At 43.3% G+C, this 17,665-nt stretch overlaps 1 protein-coding gene across 1 annotated transcript in view; it reads left to right on the top strand.

The window, feature by feature from the left end:
* LOC144510095 (histone acetyltransferase KAT6A-like) overlaps positions 1-17,665 on the top strand; it is a 160,474-nt gene that overhangs the window by 118,358 nt on the left and 24,451 nt on the right. The window contains exons 9-12 of the mRNA XM_078239364.1: positions 3,849-3,964; positions 12,624-12,765; positions 13,577-13,738; positions 16,703-16,796. Of these exons, the coding sequence (XP_078095490.1) occupies positions 3,849-3,964; positions 12,624-12,765; positions 13,577-13,738; positions 16,703-16,796 (514 nt within the window). The remainder of the gene's footprint in view (positions 1-3,848; positions 3,965-12,623; positions 12,766-13,576; positions 13,739-16,702; positions 16,797-17,665) is intronic.

The following is a 17,665-nucleotide window of genomic DNA, read 5'->3' as shown; positions in this document are numbered from 1 at the left end:
TGCACTGGGGAATCTCTTTTGGAACTTCAGAATGAAAGGGTTTACACAACAGTTGCTTGGGAAGTGCTAACTTCCTCTGGGCAATTGCCCGGCATGAGAAAATGTATGAAAATGAAGTTTAAATTGCACACTTAAGATGATCCCGGCCATGTTACACTGATAGTTACCTAGAAGAGGTGAGAAGAATTAAGCATTAAAACCTCTTCTAACTTCTGGGTAACCATCACAAAGACACAGAATCCCCCCCCCACCACATGGGATTTCCCCCTGGATTCCCCGAACACACCCCTTCTGATGTCCGATTTCTCCACCCCAACCCATTGCCCTCCCAATATCCAACACCCCAAATCCCATCCACTTATCTTAGACTAGGGAGAAGGTAAGTACCAGTCGTATTCGCTGGAGCTTTAAAGTTACCTGGTTTATGGCAGCTAGTTCAGTAAGAAAGGGTGTATCCTGTACTTTGACATTAGCTTTGGGGACAGCTGCGCTGCCTGGTTCTCAGCGGGCCCAAGTTGGAAGGTTGGGCGAGACAGAGACAAAAGAAGGCCCACACGAGTAATTAGACACAGAATTGCAATCCAACGTTGATTGCCATTCCGAGTAAGTTACAGCCCATGATCTTGTCATCTGTACTGGTTCAAACCTTTATTTCTATTTCTCTTACTATGGTCACAGAGCTGAGACCAATCGCATGCACATCCTGTTCCTTTTGGGAATTCGAGAACACTCAGAGTGCTGGAAAACTGCTTACAGGAGACGTGGCTGCAATCACTCTAGCTGAGTATGTGGCTGCGAGCGTCACCACAGGGCATGCAGGATGCTTAAAGTCTAATTGGCAGCATATTCCAGGACGTAGTCATCCCGCAGCCACAGAAGGTACCAAAAGCAAGTTAGTTATGCCAGATACAGTTAGGCTCAGCCAACCGATTTTCACTTTATGCACTTCCCTTTCGGAATGTTGGTAAGCCTTTGGGGAGGATGTAGAAGAAATTCACTGGATTGGAATCAGGAATGAGAGGTTCAATTAAGTGAAGAGCCGAGAGAAGCTCTGTTTGTTCTCCATGGAGCAGAAAAAGTTCAGGTTGTGTGATAGTTTCTTTATTAGTGTCACTAGTAGGCTTACATTAACACTGCAATGAAGTTACTGTGAAAATCCCAGAGTCACCACACTCCGGCGCCTGTTCGAGTACACTGAGGGAGAATTTAGCACGGCCAATGCACCTAACCTGCACATCTTTCGGACTGTGGGAGGAAACCGGAGCACCCGGAGGAAACCCACGCAGACACGGGGAGAATGTGAAAACTCCACACAGACAGTGACCCAAGCTGGGAATCAAACCCGGGTCTCTGGCGCTGTGAGGCAACAATGCTAACCACTGTGCCACTATGCCACACGTTCAAATCATTTTGATAGAGTGAATGCGAGGAAATTAATTCCAGAAGCGGAAGGGTTGGTAAACAGGACACAGATTTAAAGTGTTTGCTAGAGGCAACATGGGCAAACTTTTTACACAGAAAGTTGCTGTAATCTGGAATACACTGTTGGTTTGAAAGAGTATTGGAAACAGAATTAGTTGTAACTTTCAAAGGGGAATTGGATATAATCTTTAAGGGAGGAAAGAAATTACAGAGCGAAGGGAACGAGAGGAGAGAATGACTAATTTAGATGTGCAGGTTAGGTGGTTTGGCAACTGAGAGAGATTCCGGGGGTAGGGTGGAGTTAAGATGCTCTGTCAAATAGTCAGTGCAGACTCAATGGGTTGATGGCCTCCTTCTGCACTGTCGGGATTATATGATTCTACACATACAGCTATTCCCATAGGAGGAAAGTTGCCCCATCCCCAAAGCTGGAGAACTCTGGATGACAGGAGATAGAGGCTAAAGTATGATCGAAAAGGGTAGGTTATGACAAATGTCAGCCACATAATGTACTTGAAATCAGAACAGAGTACAGAGTGTGCGAGGAGAAATTGAAAAAGGGTATAACAGGTTATGAGAAAAGATCAGCATGTAACATAAAAGAGAATCTACAAGTCTTTAACAACAAAAGTAGAAGGATAATTTTAAAAATGCTATGGTTAGCAGACACCAAAAAATCTTTTCTTTAACTAAAAGAGTCGCTGAAAGAAACTTGTCTGTACACTCTGAATGGAAAAACACATCTGTCAAGTATTTTGCATAAGTCAGCAAGCATACAACAATGATGCCAGCACTGAATTGAACCTGCAGTGCTGAATAAATCCTCAATGTTGCAGCTGCAGGTGCAAACTCATTTGACCAGCTCTTGTTTTTGTGCTTACTGGTCCAAACCTTCAAAATAAAGTTAATGCTTCAACGAAGCATTCCCTAATCTATCTCCCAGAGAGGGGTGTGTTACGTCTATGAATACTCTCTACATCTGAAGAGTTCTCTTTGCTCAACATTGAGTTACATTTTTGAAGTTAGACAATGATTCTGAAAAGTCAAACTACAATTATTATGCAGTAAGTTTTCCTTTGTCACAAAGGCATAAATAACTTATACATGTTGATTCCTCCAGCTTTGTCACGTCTGTGTTGTAGCAACTGGAGTAAAATTGTTTGAATCAGTGGACACCGACAGATGAGTTGCTTTTAGCTCTCTCTGTTCTAACTCCTGTACATGTCTGTGCAAAACAGTTATCAATCATTTTAACTGAATACATTGGTTCCACATGTTCCATTATTCTCTGCATGTTTTGTACCTTGTATAATGAGAAGAATAGGGTTTAAATCTTCCAAGAAGTTTGAAAGTTGCTGACATATTTGGTGAATAAATAATTGTTGTTCATTTTCTTCTTTTTGGATGTGCACTGTATTTGGAGTATTGGTGCCCTCGGATGTGTCATGTCCAGACGGTGTATGTCAGCAGGCCATTTGGTTATGCAGGGCACAGTGGTGAAGCCCCAAATCTGTTCTCATCTTAAGATGTCCAGACCCTCCTGCCACACCACCTAATCGCACAATGAAGAAGAATTGTCATTGTCCAACTGCCACTGCATCTGAGGTCAGCTAGCTCGGCATAGCACAGTAATTTAAAATGGGAGATGCTGGTCACCAAGGCTAAATGCATTTGTCAACCAGATTGTTGAGGAACCAGGAGGGAATCATAAATTGTTTTACTATATTTCCCTTGGATCCCATCAATCTTGCACTGTCCACTTCCATTTACAGTCAAGAAATGACCAGCCTGCTCATGTGCCTTCCCACTCTTGAGCTGGCCATGGTGCTTCAGAAGTTGCATGCATCTCATGTGCTTCATCCTGAGTTAAGTGCCAAGATAGAAAACAACACTAAACTCTGAACAGAACCTGAGACTGAACGCTATTGTGTTGCACATTACCGAAAGGAGAAAGTAATTATTTAAATGGTGACATACTGGGTGAGGTGGGGAGAAGGTGATAATTCCAGACAAATTTAAGGACTCAAACTCATTTGCACAAATTGCAAAAAAAAATGAAATCTCCTCATAATGTGGAGAATAACAGTCTGGAAATGAGACACAGCTTGAGTAAAACTAAGATATATACCGTCTCTCTTTGTGGAGGGAGGAAGAGTGACAGTGCAGTTAGATTGCTTATGTGCGTGAGACTATATGGAATAAAGGTATGACAAAATCTCTGGAAACCTGTACCTCAACCTGTGAAACTTGGGGGTGATGACATTATTCACTGGAAAACACTTGTGCATAGTACATGAGAAAAGTAGTCATGTTCAGGTTGCCTTATACCTGAAGTTGAGAAAATGGTTTGCTTGTTAAAAAATATCTTGAAGATAAAAAAATGACAGAGCTTTACTGTTAATCACATGCATGTTTCTCTTCAACAGAAAGTTGGAGTCACTGGCCCACCAGATCCACAAGTTCGCTCACCTTCTGTTATTGAATTTGGAAAATATGAGATCCAGACCTGGTATTCTTCTCCATATCCCCAGGAATACACCAGGTATCGTTTGTTTTGAGCTGAGCGTGCAACCTCAAATGTGGCTTTCTCCTTCTCCTTTTCCTTCTGCTTTTTTGGAAACTATTAATGAAACTAATTGCATACAGCGAGAGTAAAAAAGAAAGACTTGTATTTATATCGCGCTTTGCAACAACCATTGGACACCTCAAAGCACTTTACAGTCAATGTAGTACTTAAGAAATGCTGTAATGTAGAAAATATCACAACTAGTTTGCACACAACAAACTCGGACAAACAGAAATGTGGTAAAAGCAGATCATCTGTTTTTGTGATGTTGATTAAATATTAGCCGGGGCACCAGAGGTAGCTCACGTGTTGTTCTTCAAAATAGTGCCTTTTGCATCCACCAGGACAGGAAGATGGTGCCTTGGTTTCATGTCTCATTTGAAAGATAGTGCCTCCAACAGTGCCTCTTTAGCAATGCACTGGAGTGTCAACCTTGATTTTTATGCTCTAACCCTGGTGTGGGACTCAAACCGGCAAGAGTGTTACCAGCTGAGTCATGGCTGACACTAAGAGGAAGAAGAAAGAGTTGGAAGAATTTCATCCAGGCGAGATACATTTATGCTGGGGGATATTTCAGTTACATATGCCTCTTACAGTCCAAATATTGAGGAAATAAAACCTCAAGTTAAATGCAAACCTTTCACTCAGTCTGTGCCATCAGTAATGTGCATGAAACATGAGAAACACAGTTAAAACTGGTCTTGAAATTGTATTAACGCACAGGGAGATTGTTCCATGGTCAGGTTTGCAGAGCCAAAGAAGTCATTTTGTTCACCAGTTAGAGGAAAGTATTCAACAGTTACAATAATAATTTGGAAGATGGTCCGTGTTCTGAAACTATGATCAACCTGGTGAACATATGCAGTGTTCCAGAATGATTTTAAACGCAGTACTCAAGGTGTTCATACCATTACCACTCCACAGCACACTGCCAGCATTACTTTGAGGCTGAGGAGGAGCAATCCCATTGTGAAGCATCATTGATAAGGAATCGCCACCCATGTGATACTCTACAGATTATGATCACACTTTGTCCTTACCATCATGTTACACAACATTCAAGAGGCCCTGTAACATTGATCAGCTTTCGATTAGTAGTTTGCATAGTTGGAAGGCGGTGCTCAGGAGAGAATGCTTGTTATGCCAGAATACTGCATTAAACCATTTTAACTCCCTAAGAATTTTTTTTTAAATTTTCTTTCACAAGGTGGTTGTTTTTAGTTTATTATGGGCCATTTAAAACCAGAAGAATGAAACTGTCTTCTGTTACAATAGAGATGTTCCCTCAGAACATCAAGTCACTCAGTAACCCCTCTGTCAACCAGCTGTCATTGTGACACTGTCTGACTATCTTCCTTCACAGGGGAGGTGGTGAGGGTCGGTCATTGCAGTAACAGTGAATCAGAAATGCCTGACGATGGAAACTCAACCAAATTAACCTTTGTTGCAGATTCAGTAATCCTAAATGTGAACTAAAGCAGATCGGGATAATATTTACCAGCAAGTCTGGCTTATGAATAAAACCAGGAGGGAGAAAGATTTAAGTGAGGGCTGGCAATCTTCTTGGTTAACTCGGGCAGGACAGTTCCAGTTCGACAAAGAGACGGATATTTATCTGCAGGCTTTTTTTGTGTGTGCAGTTTTAGCTGGTTCAAACCGCAGCAGAGTCCCTGCGTCCACTTCAGGACACAAAGGTTTACCAAACTTTTTTGATTCACTGTTACTGCAATGACCGACCCTCCTTAAAATGGGATATGTTACTACAAAGACATCCTGTACATTCAATAAATAAAAGACCAGTTTACCGTGGATCTCGCAATGCCTTGGTTTGGCCACTATTAAACCTGATGGATGTCAAACAATGATTGACCAAAAATAAATACAGCACTTTATTTTGCATTTGCTAGAATAATTTTGAAAGCATTCTCAAGTTGTGTGTTTCCCCTGAGCACTCAAACAATATGGTTGATTCCAAATATTGTTTGCCTGGAAACACAGCATTCAAATTTCCTTCCCCATCACTCAGTGTGAATGTAGTCATTTGGATCGAACCAGTTTCCATTTACTCACACTATGTTGCAGTGCAATATACCAAATTAAATCACACCATCAAGAATTCATGATCTGACCGCTTAAATGTACAGTACTGATGCTTTTCATTACTCTGTGCACTGAACATGTAGCTCATTATACATCAATCCCCCATCTCACATTTTCAGTTTGCATTGCAATATGTTTTAATGAGACTCATCATCAAAGCTCCAATGCTTTTTATGCTGAAATAAGGCACAAAGAGCTCATTAAATCAAAGAGATACAACCGAGTGGTTAAATTAGGTTGAGATGTCCTTTCTCAGTATTGAAGTACGCTGCAACACTGATTGTGACCATTAGTGGCTAGTGATTTAACTAATGAATTGCAGCTCCCAGCCTTATTAGAGCAAATCAAGCTTTTAACATGCACAAATGGCCGTACTCCAGCAAGTAGAGTCTGCTGGCCTTGATATCATCACCTTAAAGTGTTGTCAATTGGTGTACTTAATTAAATTGTGCCAGATAACTGCGATAGAAAAAAGATGATACTTGGGCGAATACTCTTCAATATGGTGAAAACTTCTTTCCTCCTTCCTCCTCAAAGCATGAATTCCATTCTTGGCCACCAGTGCTATACTTGAGCTGATTCTGATGGTAGCTGAGAGGGTGCCTCGGTGGCACAGTGGGTTAGCACTGCTGCCTCACAGCGCCAGGGACCCGGGTTCGATTCCCAGCTTGGGTCATTGTCTTTGCAGAGTCTGCACGTTCTCCCTGTATCTGCATGGGTTTCCTCCGGGTGCCCCGGTTTCCTGCCACAGTCTGAAAGACGTGCTGTTTAGGTGCTAAATTCTCCCTCAGTGTAACCCGAACAGGCCCGGAGTGTGGCGGCTGGGGGGGTTTTCACAGTAACTTCATTGCAGTGTTAATGTAAGCCTATTTGTGACACTACTACATAAACTAAAAAAGTGAGATGGTCTCAGCCTCGTGCATTAATTGTGAGACTCAAATAGTAGGTCGGAGAAAAGAGGCCATATTTGCTGATCATTGTCAGTGAGCACCTACTCACTGACCAGACCCCTGCTGGTTGGTGTGAACCAATTATTGACTGAACAAATGGAAAACAACCTGTTTCAGCATGTCATCATTCACCTGTCCTAAAAGAATACTTCACAGCAGTCATGCAGCGCTACCGGCTTCCCTTCACCTGAATTCACTTATTCACCGCTAAATTTGTGACCTGCTTGTTCATTTCCCTGTTCTCCTGCACTGCGAAGTTCAAACTTTGTTCTGAGATGATGATTCCAGACCTAATTTGAATCCCTGGTTGATATTTTCATTAATTAGATTATCCTGAAGTTAATTCTGAGAATCTGTGCAGAAGAGCGTTTTTGCTTTTGGATTTTCTGAAAATGTCCAATTAATTTATTTAGCGAATGCAAAGTCCTGAAGCCAAGCAGTTTCTTCCAGTCTTCGTGTTTAAGTGTGGTAGACCTCTGCTGAGTCTGTGTCCCTTCTATGATGCAGCACACAGTCTGGTCTTTCCCACAGGCACACGGGAGGCTTGCACCAGTGCCCCATCTATGGAGGGTGGACAAGCATGGAGCCGTGGCCAGTCCTGAACCTCTTGAGGGTGGAACACTCTTTCCTTGCAAGAAGCAGGGCAGCTGTTGGGTTTGGTGCCATGTCCAATGGTTCCCATTCATTTGTCCAGGTGGAATTTGCATTGGAAATCCAGGGTGGGAGGGCTCTTCCAGATCGAGCACCTTGGTAGGGGTCGTACATTGGGTGCGCAAACATTTTCAATCATCTTGTGGGTTGTTGCAAGTGGGTGGATATGTGGAGGAGTGACGTTTGCCAGGGTAGTGGGAGCAGCATCCCACCTTGAGCCAGCGAGTTGTTACTGGGTTTGACCTTGGCTGCAGTTGTTTGTGGTATTCCTGGAAGGTCACTCCGAGGTACGTTGGGTGGTGCTTTAATTTGCAGCCATTCATTTGAATGTTGAGCTCTTTATTGGCTTTTGCATTACGAACATGGAATAATCTGGATACTGATTTTGCAGGGCTTGACTTGAGTCACCACGTGTTGCAGTGTTGTTCAACTTTTGACAAGTTTTCGTTCAGGGTCCAAGGTGTCGAAGCCGGGGTCTTGAGTTGCGAGGCAGATGTCACCGCCTATCTGAGTTTTCACAAGTTAGTTTTTGGAAGATCATTTGTGTGCAAGCTGAACAGGATTGGAGTCCGTGCTGAGCCTTGGGAGAGTCCATTGGTTTGTCTTTTCCATGTCCTTTTTGCCTGTCCAAGATAAATTCTGAACCTTGAATTGTACAATGGTGTTCCAGTGCCCGAGGGTTGATGGGAGGGAGAGGTTGCATGATTGCCAGTGTGCCAAATTGTGTTGTAGGCAGCTGTGAGGTTGAGGAACACAGCACCTGTCTTTAAGTTTTTTTTGAAAGCTGTTTTCAATGTAAGAGGTTAGAGCCAGTACCTGTTCTCCTGTGCTGTAGTCCTGTGGAAGCTTGGTCAACAGTAAGAACTTGTTTTTGATTGGATTTATGTGCTGAAGGATAAAGCATTTAAGAATTATGTATGGGGCCAACGAGAGAGGTTGGACAGTTGCTAGCTGTGAGTATGGAGTCTTCTCTGGGTTTTGGAATGGTGATGACTTTTGCTGTCCGCCATTTCTTTGGAATGGTGTTGAAATTTCTGACCATTGTGTAAAATCGGGCCAGCCCGGCAAGAGCTCGGGGCCCCACGTGTTTCATAGATTCTGGTGCAATATTATCATATCCTGATGTCTTGCCACACTTCAATCCCTCGAGGACCTCCTTTAGTTCTGCAGCCTCAAAATGGGAGGAGCATTGTCTTTTCTGTGTTGCTGTTGGTGTTGTCTTCATTCACCCCGGGTGTTTGGTTTGGTGTTTGTGTCCAGGAGTGTCTTAACTATGGCACGCCAGACGGCTGGCGACATGGTTGTGAGTAACTGAGTGGCGGTTTTTAGTGGTTGGCTTTTGGGCTGCTCAAGGTGACAGATTATGCTTCAGCACCTCTTGCTGGAGTGTATGACGTTTAGCTTTGCTATGGTTTCCTCCCAGTTGAGGGACTGGATCAGATGATCTCCTATCTCTGGGTCCCCTAATGCTTCATATGCCTTTCAGAGGGCAGCACTCTGTTCATTGGGGGTTGTTTTAGCTCAGTTAGCTGCGTTGCTAGTTAGTGATGCAGTGCGACGGCAACAGTACCAACTGAGGTCATTCATGGAGGCACTGCCTTCTCAACCTTGCCTCTCGCCTGAGTTGTGATCCTCAGGTTAAATCATCACCAATCAGCTCCCCCTGTCAAAGGGGAGAGCAGCCCATGGTTATCTGGGACTATGGCGACTATATATGCGTGTATTATATACACTCTTCATCTGAGCTTGGGATGTAGATAGGTTGGTAGTCTCGGAATTGCCATGCAGGTTGCTTTGTAGATGGCACCACAGAGGTGGCTGTATGCTTCGTCAACAGTGATGTTTTGTAGTGGGGTTGTTGAGACGCTGCATTCCAAAGGTTGCACTGTATGTTGTCCAGTTAGCTTTCCAGAAATTCCATCACCTTGGAGTTGTTGACTATCAGAACACATAGGCCTCTGTAAATGAGTTGGGGTTGGTGTTGGCTGCTTGGGAAATCATCTAAGCCAAGGCTCTGTGCAACGTGGGGAGTCCCATGAAGAGAACTGTCCCTACGCTGTCGAGCTGAATGGAATGTTCCTCACTGTTTAGAATTGTTTCTGGATATCCACCCTACTAGCGTTTCACTGTCCAGTACTGGGCATCCCCAGTCTGAATGTTGACTGTTGAAGTTTCCCACATTAGATGGCTGAGTGGGGAGGGTGGGCAAGACTTGCTGATGCTTGGTGCTTGTAGACATGGGCTATGTGGAATCCACCAACTGCTAAGGTGTCAGAGAAAATGGTTGTTGCCACGTGATTTTCTTGAGCAATGTTGGTTTGGACATGGGTGGCACAGCCATGTTTGGCATCAAGATGGTATTGACAGGAGGTCATAACCTTTGACGGATTAGTGGCCTGCTTCTTCTGTTCTGATATCAATGGAGTATTGAGCAGCAAGGACTTCAATGAGCCTTCACTTTGCGACCGATGGGCACTCAACGTTGAACTGGAAGATTCGAAAAGCGGGCTGTGTAATCTTTGGGTGGTTTTTCCTTGTTCCTTTTGGCTTTGGGACTTTGACTAGGATTCCTTTTGTAGACTCTTCTCATGTAGCTTCCTTTGGAATTTAATCTACTGGTCGGATCACGAGCTTCCCCAGGCAAGCCTGGGTACTGGCATGAGGGGCACGGCGTGAGCGCTGATCCATTTCTCCCCAATCGTTAATTTCAGGAATATATTGAATCAGAATTGATTGCCAGTTTCAATAAATACAAGTGAACGAACTATGTAAGTGGGAGTTGAGGCTGTTAGACGAGCCACAGGAAGGTCACATTATGCGTGGAAGCCAAAAAAATGTTGCAGCTGAGGCAGACTTCTTGCAGTGTTGGATTTCCTGCGTTGTCAAGAGTAGGTTTCATTGGGTGAGACTCTTGTTAATCCTCTTTACTGAACATGAGCTCACTTTCCTTTGATTGGACAGGCTCTCTTCTGGTTGAGATGATGCATTTCTGTTCAGACACACACAGTCCTTAACCACACTGTAATGAAAATAGATACGTCCTGACCACAAATGCAGATATTGTGTTGTATGGTATTTCAGACACTGCAGTAAGGTCAGCATAGAACGTGTGGTTGGAGTGAAATTGTGGAATGTATTTTATTCACTTCCTTTTAAATAGTTTGAGTTACCGCTGTGATGTTGCTCAAGAAACTGGTGATGCCAAATAGACAACAGATGACCACCCAACTCCCTATTCATCTGCACCAAAAGAGAATAAACTCTTACTTTGACTCGCACAGATCTGCTTTTGCTTTTCGTGAGCTTAAAGCTTAAATGGTTTTGCACCATTGATTCAGAAATTTGAAATTGATATCAATGTGTCTTTTGGTTACTGTTCAACTGAAATAGTTTTCATTGACTTGGTTTGCTCACACCCTTTCTTCCTACCCCAGTGTTGTATACTCTTCACCCACCAGGTTCTGGATGGCAGCCTGGTCATCATCATACTTGCAAGAGTGGTCTGACTTAATTTACCAGCCAGGTTGTCTTTTTTAACCCCATCAAAGTGATGCTGCCGCTATATGTACTGAAACAATTTGTATCTAAAGAAGAATGAGATGCATTTTGAGCTCTATATTAAAAGGCATCAGTTCAGGATTGAACACTTTCTATGTTGATCTGTCAATAAAATCTGTTCACAAAGCTGGCAAAAGATCAATGATTCATCAGAAGTGAATTACATTAACATCAGACTTACCAATCGTAAACTTCCAACTGAAGGGAAACCAGGGAAAAGATGGTGACAGACAAAGTCACTGGAGGCAATGTTTAAACTAACTGGTGCAAGGGTTAAGAGTGCATTTCATGCGCATTTTCCTGTTTACTTAACCCTCAAGTTACAAGTCCAAGTTACACTAACCTTTGACTCGGGCTGAAGAGCACAAATGGAAACTTAGTGTATAACATCATGGGAAACCCTCAGGGTGCTTTGACCCTCCCGATTTCCTGCAATGCCACTTCATCGTTTAGCTTGCTTTTTTTTAACTGCAGTTATTCTTCCATATTTGGAATTTTTTTTATCCCCGCCATCTCCGATTCTGATCACATTTGGCAGTCAAAGTGCTATTTCATTGTAGGAATTCATATTGTGGGAATTTTTCAGATTTTTGACAGCGCAAGCATTTCTATTAAATGATTAGCGGCACGGGGGCACAGTGGTTAGCACTACTGCCTCACAGCGGCAGGGACCCGTGTTCGATCCCCGGCCTCGGGTCACTGTCTGTGCGGAGTCTGCACGTTCTCCCCGTGTCTGCGTGGGTTTCCTCCGGGTGCTCCGGTTTCCTCCCACAGTCCAAAGATGTGCGGGTTGGGTGGATTGGCCATGCTAAATTGCCCCTTAGTGTCAGGGGGACTAGCTGGGGTAAATGTATGGGGTTATGGGTACTGGGTGGAATTGTGGTTGGTGTAGACTCGATGGGCCAAATGGCCTCCTTCTGCACTGTAGTGATTCTATGATTATTATTAACTTGATGTTTCCCTTTACCTTCTTCAGCCCCTTCCCCACCAAAATACCTCCATTTTGTTTTTCTCACTGTTGCTGATGTTTGGCCACTGCCATATCAGCAGCTTCCTAAATTGTACAAGGATTTTAGTCTGTTTGGATCACCTGCAACAGCACCTGACTTTCAGTTTTACAGACAGGGTTGTGTTCCAGTAATTACCCATTGGGGGGTGCCTTTCGAGTGAAAAATAAAGCTACATCTGTTATTCTTAAGATGGATAGACAAGAGATGTGTGCCTTGTGTGGCTGTGGGAAAGCCAGTAAAACCTCTAAACACACACAAGCAGCTTGATGTATGCATGAGCACAAGATGGTGTGCTGTCAAATTGCAGTGTTTGTGAAAACTGATAATGCTCTGGCATACTCTTATCTATGCATTTGCCTCTTTCAGGCTGCCTAAGTTATACTTGTGTGAATTTTGCCTCAAGTACATGAAGAGCAAGAGTATTTTGCAACAACACATGAAGAAATGTAATTGGTTTCACCCCCCTGCCAATGAGATCTACAGGAAAGATAACATCTCTGTGTTTGAAGTAAGTTTGGGGTTTTTGCGCTTCCAGGAAATTGGTCTGCTGTGGCACAGTTAACTTGTGATTAAATGTGGACAGAACATAAAGTGTACTCTCCTCATGAGGAAAACATTCTGTATCCACTCCCACTCAACCTGTCTTTATCCACTTGAAGGGTGACTGACTAAAAGAATTTGAGTTATTTTATGTTGAGTTCCTGGCTCTTTTTTTTAATGTATTGCCCAGTCTTGGCATGTATGACGCATGTTGACCCAAACACTTTAAACTACAAAACAAGGATGCTAAAAAGGCCAAAACATCAGAAAGTGTGCAGTACCTTCCAGCTTGTAAGATATGGATAATTACAGCTCCCGTTGAAAACTGTAAATTAAATGCAACTCTGTGTAATTCTGCCTATCTTGACATCAGCCTTTCTTGTGTCTGCATTCAACTTGACTTGTAATGCAAAATGGAAGTCATTGCTTAGTTCTCTCTGTTCAATTGGTCATTACTGAACATTTGTGAAGTATTCTTGTATTTAATAAAATGTGTTTTCCATCTTGGCTCATTTGGTTTTTGCTATAAAATCAACCAGAAACCTAGCAGCTGGAGTCCCATAGGAAATAGTCAGGGATTTATTTTTCAATCTGTTTCTCTCCCTCCTCCCCAAGCTACTCCTCAAGTTAGTCCTTCATCAAGCTCAGTGATAAAAAGCATCTTGTTTTCACCACTTAGTGCTTTCCTTTACTTTTGTTTCTCTTTGCCCTTACTGAACATTGAACCTGTAATGGCAGTGTGTTTCATATGTTATTATCTCCCTGTCTGCTCTGTGCAGGTGGATGGAAACATCAGTACTATATATTGCCAGAACCTGTGTCTATTGGCCAAACTCTTCCTTGATCACAAGACACTGTACTATGATGTGGAGCCCTTCCTCTTCTATGTATTGACACAAAACGACAGCAAAGGCTGCCATCTCGTGGGATATTTCTCCAAGGTGAGTCATAGTTCCTCATTACTGAAGCTAATGGTTGGGAAACTAAACGTAACGGACAATTGTAGCCCTCATTTCAAAGTTTTCAAACCCCATTTTTAGATTCTGGTTACTTTTACGTGTTTGCACTTTTATACTATTTGGGATATTAACTTTACAGTTTTCTGCCCTCTGTTAAGTTCTACGTTGAAGCTTAATTTATTCACGTGTTAGGTCTTGGCTTACTGCTCTATGACTACTGCCCTTGCATCTTAACTACAGTCGCAAGGAATTCAGTTATCTCCACAATTCTGCAGATCTGCTCAACAATTGCTGCCCCACTGCTCATCCAGCTGCTCCCAGCTCATTTCTCATCCCTGCTGCAGCCTCGCGTCACTCAGACGACAGCAATACTAAATCACTATTTGTTCCCTTTCTTTTGAGTAGTGTGCAATTTTCAGAATTATTCTGCTTTTTAAAAAGGCGACTTTTCCACATTGCCACCTCCACCATTTTCTCCAATTCCTGTCTCATCTTCAGTCTCTCCTTTCCCCTCATCTGGAACATACTTAACCCATCTTCATGCCATGGCTCTCAATACTTGAACTCTCTTTATCCATGCTTCTGGCCTGCTGCAGGACTGGGACAGCTCTGGGCAGCCACCAGTGGCACTGATTTTGACTGATGCTCCCTATCTGTAACTTTTAACATGGTTAGCAGCCCCATCCTTTTCCATGTCCCTATGACATTGCTCCTTTATTGTTCCGCTCTTAGCTGGCTGTACATAACCAGCACATCTCTTGCCAAAAGTTTCTCCTCCCAAACCTGCATAGTTACCTCCAGTGTTTTCCCATCTTTGAATCTCCCTTCTCTCTCTCTGCGGCACAGTAGCACAGTGGTGAGCACTGCTGCTTCACAGCTCCAGGGTCCCGGGTTCGATTCCCGGCTCGGGTCACTGTCTGTGTGGAGTTTGCACATTCTCCTCGTGTCTGCGTGGGTTTCCTCCGGGCGCTCCGGTTTCCTCCCACAGTCCAAAGATGTGCGGGTTAGGTTGATTGGCCAGGTTAAAAATTGTCCCTTAGAGTCCTGGGATGCGTAGGTTAGAGGGATTAGCGGGTAAAATATGTGGGGGTAGGGCCTGGGTGGGATTGTGGTCGGTGCAGACTCGATGGGCCGAATGGCCTCCTTCTGCACTGTAGGGTTTCTATGTTTCTATATCTGTATGTTGCCTCTTGTGAGGGTGTGGTTGGCTTTCATATGAATGTCACTGATAACTATCTTCAGTTTTGTGTGACCATTCTTTATTCTATAAATGGATTGCTTGTCTGACAAGAATTTTTCAGGATTTCTGGCAGCTCAACATTGGCCATTCTGAACAATTTGCCCAATTCTGTCCCTATTCCTGATGGTCCACCCTGGTGCGTATGTATGCTTTGCAGCACAGTTTGGTACCACGAAACCCCCTTGTCTTTGCCTTTCTCACATCCAGACTTGATTTTTCCAATGTGTTTTGATTCCTCGAGCATCACTGAACGTGAATTCACCTCTTCTAGCCACACCTGAGTCCACTTTTTATTGCCTTTATCCTTGCTGGCCTCAATTAGTTTTCAGCACCTCAATTTAATATCTTTGCACACCCTCACCCTGCCCAACTCTTCAAGCCTGCTCCCTCCTTTTTCCACCTCTGATCTTCTGCCATAATGCCCTCCCCCCTCCTTTTCTTCACCGTTGGTGGCAGAATCTTTACAATTTTGCCCCACATACTGCAGCGTTTCTCCTTCAGACACCTTTAATCTGTTAGTTCTTTCACCATCTTCAAGTTCGTGAGTAAAGCCTGCTTCTTGATTTGCACCTTTGACTCTCTCAATCCTCCATGGTTCCAACCACCCCTTTCACATTCAACCCGTCCCCCTGACCACCACCATCCCCAACTCCCCACAAGTATGAGCAGCTTGGAGATAGTTTGCTAAGTTCAAAGAAGTACGTCCATACACATTGCTGTCCTCAGTGCACAGAAAATGACCAAATGTTAATCCATTCTCTCACCACTCACTACAAAGTGCACAAAACTTCGGCTGGAAGCGATTGCTCTCATTTCTTTCCCTCTGCTTGTTCAGAAGCACTTTTCTTCTGCCATGTGGATTGACAGATGAGAGTAACAGAGAGGATTTGTGGATTCATACCCAATTGTTGCCGCTTGCTGCTGCGAATGAGCCTTGGAACGTGCAGGTCGCTTCATTGCCTGTGGGACAAAAGCTGAAAAATTACAATGAAATTGTGAATATGAAACATGTTGTCTCTAATTCTTGAAAGTCCAGAAAGGACACTTCCTAAAGATGGAAACTTACCACAAAATTTTGGTTTCTTGTTACTTTATAAATAGCCTTTCTGGCAGGAACTTTAAATCTGAAAAAAAAAACACAAACCAAGTTATGAAATTTATGAAGGAGCTGTGGGAGAAGCCAGACTTTTCCTGGCAAACCTGCACTTATGACCACAACACCTGCATGTCTCAGGGCTCAACCTGGAGCATTTGATTTGATTTATTGTCACATGTATTACAATATAGTGAAAAGTATTGCTTCTTGTGCGCTATGCAAACAAAATATACCGTTCATAGAATACATAGGGGAGAAGGAAAGGAGAGAGTGCAAAATCTCGTGTTACAGTCATTAGCTTGGGTGCAGGGAAAGAACAGCTTAATATCTGGTAGGTCCATTCAAAAGTCTGATGGCAGCAGAGAAGAAGCTGTTCTTGAGTTGGCTGGTACGTGACCCTCAGACTTTTGTATCTTTTTCCAGACGGAAGAAGGTGGAAGAGAGTATGTCCGGGTTTTGTGGGGTGTCTGGTTATGCTGTCTGCTTTGCCGAGGCAGAAGGAAGTGTCGGCGGAGTCAGTGGATAGTAGGGGCAGTGATTGGTATAGGCATCTTGTATACATGTTCTCCTGATTGACAATTTATCTTTCTATTCCTCCATTCATAATCAGGAGAAGCATTGCCAGCAGAAGTACAATGTGTCCTGCATCATGATTCTCCCCCAGCACCAGAGGAAAGGATATGGAAGGTTCCTCATCGACTTCAGTAAGTGGATAATCTTGCATCACATTTATGAGAACTCTTGAGGTGTTTTTTTTTAAACTCGCAGCCACCAAGTGCAATAAGCAACCAGTCTTGCCGCCCTGTTCAGTTCTAGCGCTGAACTGTGGAATAAAACCTAATGTTCACCCCTGCTCAAAGGGATTTGATACCATACATTGCCATTGTTGGAATAGCACCACTGAGAATGCAATAACAATAGGGAAGTTTTACAGCAGTTGGTGAGATCACACATGGAACACTCAGTATCGCTGAAAAAAGACATTTTGTCGAAGCTTTTCATCATGCACTCATCAGGACAATTGCAAGAATATCAATGCCAGGAGAAAAAAAACAACTTTATCCTGCTTGAGGAGAGAGTGTTGATGGGTTTGCAAGTGGACTCTTGATTTGTAGAGGCAGTCACATGAAAAATGCACCAGTTAATGATGACTGACAGTTAACTCCCCAGCATGTTTGAAAATTTAAACAAGCAACTTGACTCTGGTCAAGGCATTGCCCTGAGAAATGAAACAGCGAATGACTATCGCTTGTTCAGCTGAACAGGTGCAATCTGTGTCCTTTATGCCTGCAAAGAACACAACCGTATGTATTCCAGGGGGCAAGCAGTATGCCCCGCCATAAAATGTACCTCTGTTTCCAGTTACAGTCCACACCACTTACAGCGCCAGTACGTTTCCTGAACAGGAGACCTGTATAGGCCAAATGGAGCTAATTACATTGCCATGGATGTCAGTTATATCTAACTAAATGCACTGGCTGTGCTGACCCTTCAGGCCATATGGAAAGCATGTAAACTGTGTTCAAACACTGACATCAAGGTATGCGTTTAAAAGATGATCCTGATGTAAAGA

The sequence above is a fragment of the Mustelus asterias genome, chromosome 22 (genome assembly GCF_964213995.1).
Source record: "Mustelus asterias chromosome 22, sMusAst1.hap1.1, whole genome shotgun sequence".
In the NCBI taxonomy this organism is placed as follows: Eukaryota; Metazoa; Chordata; class Chondrichthyes; order Carcharhiniformes; family Triakidae; genus Mustelus; species Mustelus asterias.
Note: the sequence above shows the minus strand (reverse complement) of the source record. Positions and strands in the feature narration are given on the sequence as shown.